The sequence below is a fragment of the Microcaecilia unicolor genome, chromosome 6, assembly GCF_901765095.1.
Source record: "Microcaecilia unicolor chromosome 6, aMicUni1.1, whole genome shotgun sequence".
NCBI lineage: Eukaryota > Metazoa > Chordata > Amphibia > Gymnophiona > Siphonopidae > Microcaecilia > Microcaecilia unicolor.
In genome coordinates this window covers 288,726,118-288,742,843 of record NC_044036.1, presented here as the reverse complement: position 1 = coordinate 288,742,843, position 16,726 = coordinate 288,726,118, and the positions used below count along the sequence as shown (strand labels likewise).

At 47.1% G+C, this 16,726-nt stretch overlaps 1 protein-coding gene across 1 annotated transcript in view; it reads right to left on the bottom strand.

Moving 5' to 3' along the window:
* The window catches only part of SETX (senataxin), a 133,542-nt gene that overhangs the window by 29,707 nt on the left and 87,109 nt on the right, over positions 1-16,726 (bottom strand). Inside the window, 1 exon segment of the mRNA XM_030206834.1 lies at positions 11,412-11,527. Within this exon segment, the coding sequence (XP_030062694.1) occupies positions 11,412-11,527 (116 nt within the window).

Here is a 16,726-nt window from a genome sequence, read left to right as displayed (position 1 = left end):
TCCCTAGCTATCTATATACTGTTGGGAAATTTAAGGAGTTCTTAATGAGCAAGTGGGAAGAATATTCACACTTCAATGAAGGGGCAAAAGATAATTCAGTACTCTTTTGGGAGGCTGGGAAAGCAGTAATGCGAGGAGACATTATAAGTTATGTAAGCCATTATAAGAAAGTCAGGGATAAAGAAATCATACGCTTGGAGAAAAAATTATTGAGCTTACGAAAACAATTTGGGAAAAAACCAACCCCCAAAATCAGACAGGACATCCTAGCAGTCCAGACAACTCTGAACGCCTTACTCCATGACCGGGCGGTAAAATCACAAATGTATTATAAATTTCAACTTTATAAACAAGGAAACAAAGGTGGTAAGATGCTGGCAAGGCTAATAGCAGCTAAACGATCTTCTAGACACATTTTAACTATTAGGAATGAGGGGGGAAGATTACTCCACACAGATAAAGAGATAAGAGAAGTTTTTCAAAATTTTTTTCAATCACTGTATGGCTCGGGAGAAGAGAGAGGTCTAAGCGCAGAGCTTTATCTGGATAATGTCTTAACCCCTAAAATTCAACTGAAAGAACGAAAAATTCTGAACGCGCCTATTAGTTGTGATGAAGTAAGCTGGGCAATAGGGTGCAGTAAATTGGGTAAGTCTCCGGGCCCAGACGGGTTTAAAGCAGAATTTTACAAACTGCTAGGTGACTCGATAGTACCGTATTTAACTCAGGCGTTTAATGCCTGGGTAGACCAAGATCATTTGCCGGGACACCTTAACCAAGCCCAGATAATAGTTTTGCCCAAACCTAAAAGGGACCACACCTTAGTAACCTCGTATAGACCTATTTCACTTCTCAACCAAGAAGTTAAACTATTTGCTAAAATATTGGCGAATAGACTACGACGTGTTCTCCCGGGCATTATCCACGAAGCTCAGGTGGGGTTTGTTCAGGGAAGATCAGTGGCACGAAATCTTAGGTGTATTCTAGCATCCCTGGAACGCCTGGAGGTTGGGGGTGAATCGTCTATTATGATTAGTTTCGATGCCGAAAAGGCATTCGATCGGGTGGAGTGGCCTTTTCTATTCTCTATCTTGGACAAATATGGGATTCAAGGCTGGTTTGTGAGGGCGATAGCGGCATTGTATGAATCACCAAAAGCTAAGATGTGGGTGAAGGTAAAATTATGTATCATACCTGATAATTTTCTTTCCATTAATCATAGCTGATCAATCCATAGACTGGTGGGTTGTGTCCATCTACCAGCAGGTGGAGATAGAGAGCAATCCTTTTGCCTCCCTATATGTGGTCATGTGCTGCCGGAAACTCCTCAGTATGTCGATATCCAAGCTCCATCCGCAGGACTCAGCACTTAGAGAATTACACCCACAAAGGGACACTCTGCCCAGCTCACCACCGCCGAAATGGGGGAGGGGAATTAACCCAGCTCATCCCCACACAAGTGGGGGAGGGGAATCCGTCCAGCTCATCCCCGCGGAGCGGGGGAGGGACACCACACCCGCCGATGCGGGGGGATCTGGCTTATCCTGCAACCGCAACCGCGGGAGGAGCTGACTGACCCTAACACCGCCGAAGCAGGAGGGGTACAAAGCTGCCCTACAACCGCACGAAGCGGGAGGGAACGCCGGCAGAATTTAGGTCTCAATCCAGCCCCGTAAAACGGAGGGGAGAGGAATGCAGCAGCTCACTGTAACACAAACTCGTCTCAACTCTTGAAGAATCCAATTGAAAAAACTTGAACACGAAGTCCTGAACCGAAGACTAAACTTGCACCTGAAATGCAACCAGAATATAAACAGTACAGATATCTGGGAGGGGCTATGGATTGATCAGCTATGATTAATGGAAAGAAAATTATCAGGTATGATACATAATTTTACCTTCCATTTCATCATGCTGATCAATCCATAGACTGGTGGGATGTACCGAAGCAGTACTCACCCAGGGCGGGACATAGCAATCCCTGACCGCAACACTGAAGCTCCAAACTGGGCCTCCGCCCGAGCAGCCACAGTCAAGCGGTAATGTCTGGAGAAGGTATGGGCCGACGCCCAAGTTGCCGCCTTGCAAATCTCTTCCAAGGAGACGGGCCCGGCCTCTGCCATCGAGGCCGCCTGAGCTCTAGCGGAGTGAGCCTTCAGCTGGATAGGCGGCATCTTCCCTGCGGCCACATAAGCCGCTGCAATGGCTTCCTGCAAACAGGACAAACAGATGATCCGATTTCCGGAAATCATTGGTCACTTCCAAGTATCTGATGATGACTCGTCTCACATCCAGATATTTGAGAGCAGAGTATTCCTCTGGGTAGTCCTCCCTACGAAAGGAAGGGAGACAGAGCTGCTGATTCACATGGAAGCGAGAAACAATCTTGGGCAGGAAGGAAGGCACTGTGCGAATAGTCACTCCTGCCTCAGTGAACTGCAGAAAAGGCTCTCGACATGAGAGCGCCTGGAGCTCGGAAACTCTTCTGGCTGAAGTGATAGCCACCAAAAAGACTGCTTTCAACGTCAGGTCTTTCAGAGATGCCCTTGACAAGGGTTCAAAAGGCGGCTTCTGCAAGGCTCTTAGTACCAGATTGAGATTCCACGCAGGCACCACTGAGTGCAGAGGAGGGCGCAGGTGATTAACTCCCTTGAGAAAACGCACCACATCTGGCTGCGAAGCCAGGGAAGCACCATTCAGGCGACCCCTGAAACAAGCCAGAGCCGCAACCTGGACTTTAAGGGAACTGAGCGACAGGCCTTTCTCCAGACCTTCTTGCAGGAACGCCAACACTGAAGAAATTGGAGCAGTGAAGGGAGAAAGTGAGCCTGCTTCACACCACGCTGCAAAGGTACGCCAAACCCTGGCGTAAGCAGTAGAAGTAGAGCGCTTCCTCGCTCTCAGCATAGTGGCGATGACCTTGTCTGAGAAGCCCTTCTTCCTCAGACGCTGCCGCTCAATAGCCAGGCCGTAAGACCAAAGGGGGAGGGATCCTCCATCACCACGGGACCCTGATGCAACAGGCCCTGCTCCGCTGGCAGTCGCAGAGGTTCGTCCACTGAGAGCCTGATCAAGTCCGCATACCAGGGACGTCTGGGCCAGTCCGGACCCACCAGGATTACCCGGCCCGGATGCTTTGCCACCCGGTCTAGCACCCTGCCCAACATGGGCCAGGGCGGGAACACATAGAGAAGCTCCTGTGTCGGTCACTGTTGGAGGAGAGCATCTACTCCCAGAGATCGAGGGTCCCGTCCTCTGCTGAAAAAGCGCGGCACTTGGCAATTGGCCGATGACGCCATCAGATCTAGGCTCGGCTGGCCCCAGCGCTTCGTGATGTCCAAGAACGCCTGAGCCGATAGCTGCCACTCTCCGGGATCCTAGGTATGGCGACTGAGAAAGTCCGCCTTGACATTCATGACTCCGGCAATGTGGGCCGCTGACAGCTGTTCCAGGTTCGCTTCCGCCCACTGGCAAAGATTCATAGCCTCCTTGGCTAGAGGGGCGCTCTTGGTACCTCCCTGGCGGTTGACATAGGCCACAGCCGTGGCATTGTCCGACAGGACCCGTACTGGCTTCAGCGCCAGTACCGGGAGGAACTCCAAAAGCGCCAACCGAATGGCTCTGAGTTCCAGGAGGTTGATAGACCACTTTGCCTCTGCAGGAGACCAGAGCCCCTGCGCTGTCCTTCCCAAGCAGTGGGCTCCCCAGCCCAACAAAGAGGCGTCCGTCGTGACCACAATCCACTCCGGGGTCACAAGAGGCATTCCTGCAGACAACTTGTCTGTCTTCAGCCACCAGCTCAGCGCCTTGCGCACTGCTGGGTCCAAGGGAAGGCGCACAGCATAATCCTCCGACACTGGAGTCCAGCGCTGCAGCAGAGAGTTTTGGAGTGGTCTCATATGAGCCCTGGCCCAGGGCAGTACTTCCATCATGGCCGTCATAGAGCCCAACAGCTGCACATAGTCCCAAGCCCGAAGAGGAGAGGCTACTAGGAACTGGTCCACCTGAGCCTGAAGTTTGACAATCCGATTGTCCGGCAGGAACACTCTGCCCACTTGGGTGTCGAAACGAACTCCCAGATACTCCAGGGACTGAGTCGGGCGCAGCTGGCTTTTCTCCCAGTTGATGATCCACCCCAGGGAGCTCAAAAGAGCAATCACCCGGTCCACAGCTTTGCCGCACTCTGCATAAGAGGGGGCTCGGATCAACCAGTCGTCCAGATAAGGATGGACTTGGACTCCTTCCTTTCTCAGGAAGGCCGCGATGACCACCATTACTTTGGAGAAGGTCCGCGGAGCAGTAGCCAACCCGAACGGGAGGGCTCTGAACTGGAAGTGTCGGCCCAGGACTGCAAAACGCAGAAAGCGTTGATGAGGAGGCCAGATGGGAATATGCAAGTACGCTTCCTTGATGTCCAAGGATGCCAGGAACTCCCGTCTTCACTGCCGCTATAACAGAGCGGAGAGTCTCCATGCGAAAGTGCCGAACTTTCAAGGCCCGATTGACCCCTTTGAGGTCGAGGATAGACCGGACAGAACCTCCTTTCTTTGGTACCACAAAGTAAATGGAGTAACGTCCCTTGCCAAGCTGATTTACTGGCACCGGAACGACCGCGCCCAAGCGGATCAGATTGTCCAAAGTCTGCTGCACTGCCACAGCTTTGACCGGAGACTTGCAGGGAGAGAGTACAAACCCGTCTCTTAAGGGTCGGCAGAACTCTAGCTTGTAGCCGTCTCTGATGACTTCCAGCACCCAAGCGTCTGAAGTTACTCTGGTCCACTCGCCCAGAAACGAGGACAGCCGTCCTCCAATCTGCACTGGGGCGTGGACCAAGGCCCCGTCATTGGGTACGAGACCCTGGGGGAGGACCGGAGGGCGCACCTCCGGGACGGCGGTCTCTGCGAAAGGAATGCTGCTTGGGGGAGAAGTTCCTCTTGAAGGAAGAGGGGGCAGAAGAGCCCGACCTGCCCGGGCAGTACCGACGGGCTTCCTGAAACCGTCCTCTGGAGGTACCGGGGCGAGTACTGGCCCGAGCCCTGACCTCTGGTAACCTCTTGCCCTTAGACGTGCCGAGATCGGTCACAATTTTGTCCAGCTCGACCCCAAAGAGCAGCTTGCCTTTAAAAGGCAATTTAGCCAGGCGGGACTTAGAGGCGTGGTCAGCAGACCAATACTTCAGCCAAAGCCACCGCCGCGCAGAGATTGTCTGAGCCATACCTTTAGCCAAGGCTCTCAAGACATCATACAGCAAGTCTGCCAAATAGGCCAAGCCCGATTCCAGGGCCGGCCAATCAGCCCTCAAGGAAGGATCCGAGGGGGAAGCCCGCTGCACCATAGTCAGGCACGCCCTAGCCACATAGGAGCCGCACACTGAGGCCTGCAAACTTAAAGCAGCCGCCTCAAAGGACGACCTTAAGGCCGCCTCCAATCTTCTGTCTTGGGCGTCCTTTAGGGCCGTGCCACCTTCCACCGGCAACGCCTTTTTCTTAGTCACCGCAGTGATTAAAGAATCCACGGTAGGCCACAGAAAGGCCTCACGTTCACCTTCAGGCAAAGGATAGAGGCGGGACATAGCCCTAGCCACTTTGAGGCTCGCTTCCGGGACATCCCATTGAGCCGAAATCAAGGTGTGCATGGCATCATGCACGTGGAAGGTTCTAGGTGGGCGCTTCGTCCCCAGCATAATGGCGGAGCCAACAGGGGCTGAGGGAGAGACGTCCTCCGGAGAGGAAATCTTCAAAATGCTCATGGCCTGCAATAACAGGTTGGGCAAATCCTCTGAGCGAAATATCCGCGCTGCAGAGGGGTCATCCGCTCCATCCGAGCGGGGATCCGTCTCCTCCAAGGAATCCCCAAAGGACCGTTGGGAGAACTCAGATACGCTGCCCTCATCTACATCGGAGGAGACAAAGTCCTCCAAGGCCTGGGAATCCACCCGAGGGCGTTTACTTCCGGGGGCCTCAACCTCTTTATCAGACGAGGGAGCAGGGGCAGCGTTTTGCATAAGGAAGGCCTGATGCAGCAGCAAAATAAACTCGGGGGAGAAACCCCCCAGACTATGCACTTCCGCAGCCTGGGCCACAGCCCTAGACGCACCCTCAACCGGCGCTCGCAAGAGCGGGGGAGAGACATGCTGCGCATCCAAGATGGCGTCCGGCGCGACACTCCACGAAGGAGCCGCGCGGGAAGAACGGCGCTTAACTTTAGCCGCTTTTGTGCCGTCGCCCAAATCAAGGGCGTTCATGGCAATAGCGTCTCCCACCTCAAGGGCGGCCCAAGAAGAAGCCGTCCGAGCCGCGTGGCCGGCCAAGATGGCGGAGGCGAGGAGCGGGGGATGGGCGTTTATGGCGGGAAAAACCGCCACGCCGGAGGAAGGACCGGGACATTCATCGGTCACGAAACTGTCACCCAACAAGGGCGAATCAGGCTTTAAGACCCCCGCATCCCCTCTAGAAGCGCTCAAGCGATCCGGGGAGCGACTCTTTGCGCCCTCGCCCTCCGACACCATATGCCACGAGGAGAAGAATCGGGGAACCCCCTGCCCGCTATAAAAGGTAAAAATTACCTGCTTGCCGCTCCGAGCTGTAACGACCTGGTGTCCCAGTGAGTAGCTGCAATGAACGTTTAAATAAACGTCGAAATAAACGCCTTTAAGGACGTTTAAAATTTTTTTTTTTTTTTTTTAACGGAGCCAGCGGGAGGGGGGGGAGAAAAGGAGGGACCTGGCACCACCAGGTTTGCACTTGCTCAAAAGAGCCCTCAACCCCAGGCCTCAACAAAACCTAAGGATTAGGCTTGGAGGCCTAGCCAGAGCTGCTGCTGTGTGTGACCACCACCTGCTGAGATAGAGAACATACTGGGGAGTTTCCGGCAGCACATGACCACATATAGGGAGGCAAAAGGATTGCTCTCTATCTCCACCTGCTGGTAGATGGACACAACCCACCAGTCTATGGATTGATCAGCATGATGAAATGGAATGGAATGTTTCTGAGGAATTTGAAATTAAGAGAGGGACTCGGCAGGGATGTCCGCTGTCGCCCTTACTCTTCGCATTATATATGGACCCATTAATCCGAGATATAAATCAATGTTCCACAATTAGGGGAGTGCGGCTTGGAGAACAGGAATTTAAGGTAGCGGCTTTCGCTGATGATTTGTTGGTACTGTTAACAAACCCACAGGAGTCATTAGGTGAGCTTCTGGAAGTTTTTTCAGAATTTGGGGCATACTCTGGGTTCAAATTGAATTACGACAAGTCGGAAGCGATGGCCATAACAGCAGATACTCGTAGAACATGGAGGGGACAATTTCCACTGAAATGGGTGGAGGAATCATTTCGCTACCTGGGCATTTATTTAACACCAAGGACAAAGGGGCTTTATAGAACAAATGTGCAGTGGCTGGTAGACAAAACAAAACATCAATTGGAAGCCTGGAAAGGACTGACATTGTCATTATCAGGGCGCATATGTCTAATTCGCATGGTAATTCTCCCCAGGTGGTTATATGTAATGCAAACTTTGCCTTTACAGTTGTTACAGAAAGATGTAAGGATGTTTTACCGTATAGTGACGAAGTTCTGTTGGGCATATAAGAAGGCAAAGGTGCGAATGTCATTGTTACTGGGGGGGTGGAATCAGGGAGGAATAGGCTTGTCCAATATTAAATATTATAATCTGGCATGCAATTTGAGACATGTCCGTGATTGGATCTATAACTCGGATTATCACACACCTTTGGAAATAGAAAAAGAACTATTTAAACCATATCAGCTGGTGTCATTATTGCAAGGGGATAACAAGTCTTTGCCTCAGTTGATGAGAAAATCAGTATTGCTGAGCCCCGTACGGGAAGCGTGGAGATTCCTGGGTAAACAACTGGGAGGTGACCCGAGGGTAACAGAACTTCTAACAATAAGGGGGAACCCAATGTTTAGACCTGGACAAGAGAATTTGGTGTCCAGGCGGTGGGAGACTCAAGGTCTCCATAACTTGGGAACAGTGGTAGATCAGACAGGGGAGCCTAGAGCTCTGGACATGCTGATTCCGCGGGAATCAATTCGCTGGGGAGACAATTTTGCTTACTGTCAGCTGAAACACTATGTTCACTCTCTTGACAAAGAAGCACTTAAGTTTAAATTGGGAGAGAAAATACAGGATTTATTAACAGAAATTTCAGAGGAAGCGCCAGCCATATCCAAGTTACAGCAGAAAATTTGGACATTGGCACCTGGGAAGGAGCTGGCCCAGCTTAAGAGAAGATGGGAGTTGGATGTGGGATGTGATCTTGCCTGTTGGGATATTGCAGCTCATCTTAAGGGTATTCCCCAATTAATTAGCGGGGCAGGTTATCGAGAATGTGCATATAGAATTGTCCACAGGGCCTACTTTTCGCAGGTCCAGCTATTTCGGGCGGGGGGAATTGAAACACCTACCTGCCTGAAGTGTAAAGCTGCTGATAATTCTCTATACCATGGGCTCTGGGAATGTCTGGTTATAAGATGTTTTTGGAGGAGGGTGACAGCTTTCCTCTCCCTTTTGACGTCAAACCATGTTCAGGGGACACCTATTCAAGTGGTGCTTGATTGCCCAGGCTCCTTTGGGAGGCTCAAAGCAGGAGAGGTGCTGTTGTGCCGTAAGTTATGTTTGATTGCAAGAAAATGTATAATGCAACAGTGGACTTCATCGGATGCACCAGAATTCTGGCATTGGCGTAACCAAATACATCAAGTACTTACATGGGAAGCACAAGAGGTTAGAGGCTCATTTAAACGTAAAACCCGATTTTTGAAGCTGTGGAATCCTTATTTAGCCAAGTTATCACATCAGGGGAGAAGCCTAATCCTTAACAAATTATGAATATAGGGGGTAAAGGTTTTGATGTTTATGTAGAGAACCAATATGAGATAAAAACGGGGGGGGGGGGGGGGGGGGGGAAGGGGGGATAAGGGGGGGGGGGAAATTGAGAAGGTTCAAAAATATGAGAATGGATCTGGACGTTGAGTTGTTGTATAACTTGAAGATATGAATGTATATATTTGCTAAGATTGTAATTCGAGGTTGTTTATCTTTTGATCTCAATAAAAAAGTTGAAATATAAAAATATACACATAAAAATAAAAGTAATATATAAAATAATTTTATATCTTTTTATTGGACTAATTTAATATAATTTTTGATTAGCTTTCAGAGGCAGGATAGTTTACTTACTCAAGGAATTTAGGTTTTGGCCTGGTATTGCTTTATTTTCTGTTTTTTTGTTTTATTTTTATTAATTTTAATGTGGACTGACATGACGTTCCACATTATTTCACCTTAAATTTAAAAATAAAATGATTTTTTCTACCTTTGTTTTCTGGCCATTTCATTTTTCAAATTGTAGGTGGCAGTCTCTGGGTACTGTTTTCCTATCTTCTCTTAACTCGTTCCAGAGTTTCCTATTCATTTGTCATTTTTTTCTCTTTTTGTATCTTCTTCACCACTTCCACATCCATCTTCAAAATTGATATTTTCCATTCAGCTTTTTTCTATTTTGCTCTCGGTCCACTCAGATTTCATTCACACTTAGGGCCCCGTTTACTAAGCTGCGCTGTAGGCGCACTAACAAGTTAGGGTGCACTAATGATAGAGACACCCATATATTCCTATGGGTGTCATTAGCGTTAACGCGTGCTAATTTTTAGCGCAGCTTAGTAAACAGGGTCCCTGGTTTACAGTCTTCAATCTACCTACAGCTTTCCACCTCTTTCCCTCACCCAGGTTCTCCCACTCTGGTTCTCTTATTACTCAGCCTTTCACTAACTGTTCCTTCTCTTCTTCCTGCCATGCAGCAGCACTTGTCTATATCTCTTTTTCCTCCCATCCATGCAGCATCTTTGTATCTCTCGTCCCTCTCACCAGTCATGCAGCACTTCCTGTTTCTCCATCATGCAGCATCTCCTCTCCTCTCCCCCCCCCCCAACCATGCAAGCATCTCCTCTCCCAACCTCCATGCAGCATCCTCGCTCTCCTCCTCTATCCAGAATCTCTTGTTTTTCTGCCTGCCATATGACATATCTCTCTCTCTCTCTACCCACCTGCCCATGCCCCAGCTATGCAGGATCTCTCTCTCTCTCCTCCCCAGCCATCAAGGATTTCCCCTCTCTCTCTCTCCACCTGACATGCAGTGCCTCCATTCCCCCCACCCAAGCCATCCAGGATCTCCTCTATGTCTCTCGCTTTTGCCCCATCCAACACTGCCCCTCTATCTCTCTCATCCCTCTCCATCCAGCATCACCTGTCTCTCTCCCCCCCCAATAGTCCTCCTCTCTCTTTTCTCCCATGAGTCCCATCCTTCACCATCATGCTATCTCAACCCCTCAAACCACATTCACCCCATCTCTTTCTCTCCCTCCACATCCCCCTTCATTCAATGATACCTCTGTTGGGCCACTGCCGGCCTGAGTCTGCAACAACAAGAACAAATAGGAATGGTGATCTTCTCTTCCCCTTCCTGCTGCTGTCTCCCCAACTTGGAGCTTGCAAAGAAAATTAAACCATGAGCGGGGTCAGAGCCCTGTGCGCGCCACTGTAGGATCTGCTTTTCTCCCTCCTCCTCCCTCCCTCCCTTGTGATGAAACTTTCTGTTTTGAGGAAGGAGGAGGAAGGCGATGAGCAGAGCCAGCAGCGGTGAGCACAGGGCTCCAACCCTGTGCATGATTTAATTTTCTTTGCAGCCTCCCAGTCGGGGAGACAATAGCAGGGAAGGGAAGATCACTGCTCTTATCTGTTCTTGCCGCTGTGGACTTGGGTTGGGAGGGAAGTTAGTACTTGGGGCGCAAGGTGCCTATGAAATAGCAGCAGAAACTGTAAATAGGAGCTAGCCAATGGGAAGGCACTGGAAGCAGGAATAGTGGAAGGCAGAAATTGTGGGTAGGTTTGAAAGGTGGGGGGGAGGGGTCATAGCACTGGAAGGTAGCTCTAATTACAGGAAGGGAGAAGCTGAGCTAGGGAAGTTCTTGTGCTGCGTAAGTGAAGTTTCTGCATGAGGTGGGCCAAAAGAAATGAAGCATCCCACAAATGAATCAGTGCACTTCTATAAGAAAAACAGTTTCAACCAGGTACAGCATGCATACACTTATTCACTGTAACATAGTAATTAAGGTATTGCACCTTTCAAACAGCTTTCGTGCCCAAAGACACACAGAAACATGAACTGACACACCAAAACAAATCAGATATACAAAACAGACAAAGATATAAACTCAAGAAACAGACACATCCCACAAGACTCAAATGAATGGAAAGAACGAGCCATGCAAACTTTCCCCACTTGTTTACTTCCCTGTGACAATCCTCAGTGAAGAATTATGAACTAAAGCTAAAGGCCAGTACTGCCCTCTCTGATTTTGTCCTCATATCCTCATGTACCTGTTTGCTTTTGTTGCACCTTTCCCTGGCTCGCTGGCGTGACAGCTCATCTAAAAGGCGATCCAGTTCTTCCTTTCTTCTCTGAAAGTCCTGATAACGACCCGGCTGAGCCTTCTCTGCAAATGTAATATAATTAACTTATGATTGTTGTGCCTACAACAGCAGCTCTCAATTCAGTCCTCAGGACACATTTAGTCAGTCAGGTTTTCAGGATACCCACAATGAATCTGCGTACAACAGAGGTAGTAAATGCATTGTTTAGCTTGCACCACCATGTTCCTTCACTTGTCAGATCCCTAAACCATTCACTCTCCTCATCCCTCTCCTACAGAGACTGAAAAACACCCAGTCCCTTAATGCTGTACTAATCCTTCTTTAAAAGGCAGCTTTCTGGGTTCTGTTTTGACTAGCCCTTATGGTCCTCTCCCAAGTGCTCAACAGTCAGCTTCCATAAAGGGCAGATTGGGGTGGGAGGGGGAGGGACCTGGCACCACTGCGATGTGTGGAGTGTCTTTGTGGGTGTTTGTGTTACCCCTTATATACAATCACTATAGGTGACCATTTATGAATTTCTTAATTTTGTGGGTAGTACAATCAGTACGTACAAATAGTTTCTCTCCTGAATACATATTAGTTGTCTATACAATGTAACAAAAGATTTCTTTTATGAATTCCCTAGTAGGCATGTTAGCTACTTAGATTCTGTCTATTATCACCATTTTTAGTGCATTAGTTACAGCTAAAGTGTACTTTTTTCACATTCAGTACAGAATTAAGGTCTCTCTCTAAGGTATACTTTTCCTTTAAAAATTACTTTTACCTGATGCTCTCTTTGCTCCAACTTGATTGTAGAGACCTGTGTGCTATATTTCTTTCCTGATCTATGTGAATCTTGTAAAGGTCAGTCAAGGATGCACCTTTGTCTGTCTTACTAGGATTGGTACTTTTTTACAGCTCAATTCTATTAGATTGGGTTCAAAGTTTGTTATTAACTTTTCTGATCCTATATAGGTTTTCTACAAATATAACTTTTATATTAACTGTGAGATTTATTGAAAGGCTCATGCCTGTATTTTCTGTTATGTCTACATGTTGCGCACTTTTACAATATATACATATGTGTTCTGTATCCCAGGAAGAGTGAATCTAGATGAATGATTAACTTCAGAAGTTACGATTTTTTTTCTGTACCTTCCATGAACATGTTTTGTGCTGCTCAATAAAAAGGACAATGCCTTTTTAGGCAACTGCCTAGTGTGCCCTAATTTGTTTACAATGTTTTCCCTTTCACCATATATGAGATAGGTCATTAGATTTCCTATCTGGGACCATTATCTTTATGACCCCCCTTTCTCAATTTATTGTTTCAGGTTAATTGAAATGAATTTTCCTCTAACTTAGGAAGAGTTCCTTGTGTCCTATATTATTTTAGCAACAAGATTGATGTTTCTACCTAGCATATTTACAGTTTAGATGTTAATTGTGAACAGCTGGAATATTAAACTTTTCTCCCACTCTGTGTCCTTTCTGAGCCTTGTTTTGTATCAATGGAGAAACGGTGTGCCTTCCTTGATTACATGGTGCCCTAATCTTTTTTTTTTTTTTTTTAATGTTTATTTATATATTTGAGCATACATTTCAAAGTATATTGCTAAAGTTTACATTTAAACAATCCCATATCCCCTCCCCCCTCCCTCACTTCCCCAACTCCCTGACCATATATCTCTTCTATTTTAATTTTTCAATAGTCCCAACACTGCTGCACCCGTGGTTAAGTTTATAATGTATTTCGGTCCTTGCACTTTTAATGGCGTTCAGAGCCGCGGTGTCATCAGCTGGGGTGCATCAAGGTCGATCCCGGCTCGATTCCTCCACTCTTTATACTTATCCCAGATTTTTAAGAACTGGGCTACTTGTCCATTCTTTATTGCTGTCAGTTTAGACATTTGGTAGAAGTAGTCCATTTTATATATAACCTTCATTACTGGTGGAGTCGATTGTTGCTTCCATGCGGATGCCACCGCTATCTTGCTCGCTGTCAGAAACATGGAGGCCAATCGATGCAGAGGTTTCGAAAGTCCTGTAGGTCGAAAGTGTAGTATGCAATGGTCCACTGTCAGTGGATACTCTTTGCCCAGTATTTGTTTAAGCATGTCCAGCAGTTCTCTCCAGTATCTTTGTATTTTTGGGCACGTCCACCAGATGTGTAGCATGTCTCCCTTCACTGTACATCCCCTCCAGCATTGATTCGACGCTTCTGGTATCATTTTGGCTAGTCTGTCCGGGGTGTAGTACCAGCGATATAGTATTTTATATCCATTCTCTATGATGGCACTACTCACAGAGCTACTTAACAAGAAACCCCATGCCTTCTCCCAGCTGTGTGTATCATGTCTAGTATCTGTGTCTTGTTCCCATCTCTGTGTGTATTTCAATATGGGGGTTCTATGTGCTAATAGTGCTGCATATATTCGTGTTATACATCCCTTGGTGCTACTCCCACCCATTGCCCGTTCCAGCTCTGTTTCCTCCCCCTGCAACTCTGCCTTCGCTTTTCGAAGAATGTAATTTCTAATTCTGGAGTAATAAATTAAATGTTGTGGTTGAAGATCATATTCCTCCTGCAGCTCCTCATAGGAACGTACTACCCCCTCTTCCCATATTTGTCCTAGCTGTTTTAGTCCTCTCTGTTCCCATTGTTTATACACTGTATCTCCCTCTTCCCATGCAAATCCTGGTGCTCCCCTAATGTGCATCTTTCGGAAATATGTTCTATTTGGGCAATGCTGCTGACGTATCGTGTTCCAGATCAGGAGTGGTGATTGTATTGCTATTGGCAGAAGTGCCGCCATTGCTCTAATACGCTTTCTAGGTTGCCAGAGCAGCATGGCTGGTTGATGCATACCCACCCACTGTTTTTCTATCTGAAGCCATGGTTTTGTTTCATCGTTAACCCAAGTTACCAATATCCTCAGCTGTGCTGCTTGATAATATCGATAATAATCTGGTACTCCCATACCCCCTTTTTTTTTTGATTGATAGAGCATTTCCGCTCAAACTCGCGGCGGCTTATGCTTCCATATATATGCAAATGTTTTGCGCTTTAGTTGTCGAAAAAATTTATTGGGGATCGGTAGTGGCAGTGCTATAAAGAGATATAATATCTTGGGTAAGATCATCATTTTTATCGCTTGTATTCTGCCTATCCATGATAGCTCCAATCCCTCCCATCGATCTAGATCTTTAAATAGCTCCTGCATTTTAGGGGGAAAATTTGCTTCATATATATCCGTTAATTTGGGTGTAAGATTGACCCCCAGATATCGCAATGAGCGAGTTGCCCACCGCAGTGGGTATTGCTGTTTTATAGCCTTGGTAGTTTCTCCGGACAGGTTCAGGCCCATTAATTCTGATTTAGTCATATTTGTTTTAAACCCTGCTATTTCCCCAAATTGCTGCAGAGTTTGTATTATGCCCTCCATGGAACCCTGGGGATTTATCACAGTAAGCAAGATATCATCTGCGAATAACATGATTTTATGTGTCTTTTGTCCAATGCGGACGCCTTGTATCTTAGGGTGTAATCGAATATCTTGGGCTAGGGGTTCCAGTGTTATGGCAAAAAGCAGAGGTGATAGGGCGCATCCCTGTCGTGTCCCTCTCTCCAGTGTAAAGGTTTCAGAGCATTCCCCATTAATAATCAAAGCTGCTAATGGTTGTTTATATAATTGTCTTAACCATGCTATAAAGCTGCCTGTTATCCCCATTTTCTTTAGTACTTCAAACATGTAGGGCCAGTGAACTCTATCGAACGCTTTTTCGGCGTCAAGTGATAGAAGTACCGCTGGTTGCTGCGTGCTATTGATCTCCTGTATAAGATGTATGGCTCTTCTTATGTTATCAAATGTCTGTCTACCCTCTATAAACCCCGTTTGGTCATCTCGTACTAATTGCTGCATAAACATCTGTAAGCGCTTAGCCAGAATCTTCGTAAAGATTTTATAATCTGTGTTTAATAGCAATATTGGGCGGTATGAACCGCAGTGTTTCGGGTCTTTCCCCGGTTTTAGCAGTATAATTATATGTGCTAGCCTCCATGAGTAGGGTAATTTTTCCTGATGTTCAATCCCATTTAAAACTCGGGCCAGTAAGGGAGCTAATAGATTTCTAAAGCTCTTATAAAATTTATTCGTAAATCCGTCTGGCCCTGGCGCTTTTCCGTTTGGTAGGTTACTGATGGCCCATTCTATCTCTTTTAGTGCTATCGGTGCCGAGAGTATGGCGCTTTGGTCTGGTGTGATTTGGGGGAGCTCTACCTTTTCCAGGTAAGTCTGTGTTGTTTGAGGGTCTGCGCGAGTCTCATCTCTATACAAGTGTTTATAGAAATCCATAAAGGCCCGGCTAATTTCCTTAGTTGTAGTTAGTCTTTGCCCTGTGCTTTCTTCTATTGTATGAATATGATTTTTGCTTTTATGCTGCTTCAGTTTATATGCTAATAATCGGGACGCTTTATTACCAAATTCAAAATGGCTTTGTTGAGTTTTTTGCAAAGTTTCCGCCACTTCTGCTAGCTGGAGTTCCCTAAGTTCTAGTTGTGCCTGGTGGCATCTCTCCGCTGCGTTAGTGGGCGGATTTCCATTGGCCATTGATGTTTGCAGTGTTTCTAGTTCTACATGTAATTGTTGTGTTTTTGCTTGCTTCTGTCGGTTCCTATGGGCCTGCAGTGATATAATTTGACCCCTTAGGACTGCTTTTAGGCCCTCCCATACTATCTCATCTCCTACTTCCCCTGTATCATTTTCGCTAATGTACTGTTTTATATCTTCTTCTAATTGTTTTATAACATTTTGGTCTGCTAACATACTATCATCCATGCGCCATGTCGGGGGAGGCAGTCTATTAGTTGCACTTTTTAGTTGTAAGGTTAGCGGGGCGTGATCCGACCATGTTCTATTCTGTATTTGAATTGTTTGCACCTGTTGCAGTACAGCTCGCCCTCCTAGCCATAAATCTATTCTGGAGTATGATGCATGTACTGCAGAATAATATGTGTAGCTACGAGATGTGGGGTTATAATGCCTCCATATATCTGTCATCTGCCATTTGGATAAAAACGTATGTAGTTTAGCTCGGTCTATTCGTGCATATCGTATCCCCTGTGTGGAGTTATCCATTGATGGGTGGGGCGTTAGGTTAAAATCCCCTCCAATCAGTAATTCTCCCTCTATATATTTTGCTATAAGTTCCGATATTTCCTCATAGAAGGAGCCCTGATGTTCATTTGGGGCATAGATGTTTAGCAAGGTAAAGACCTC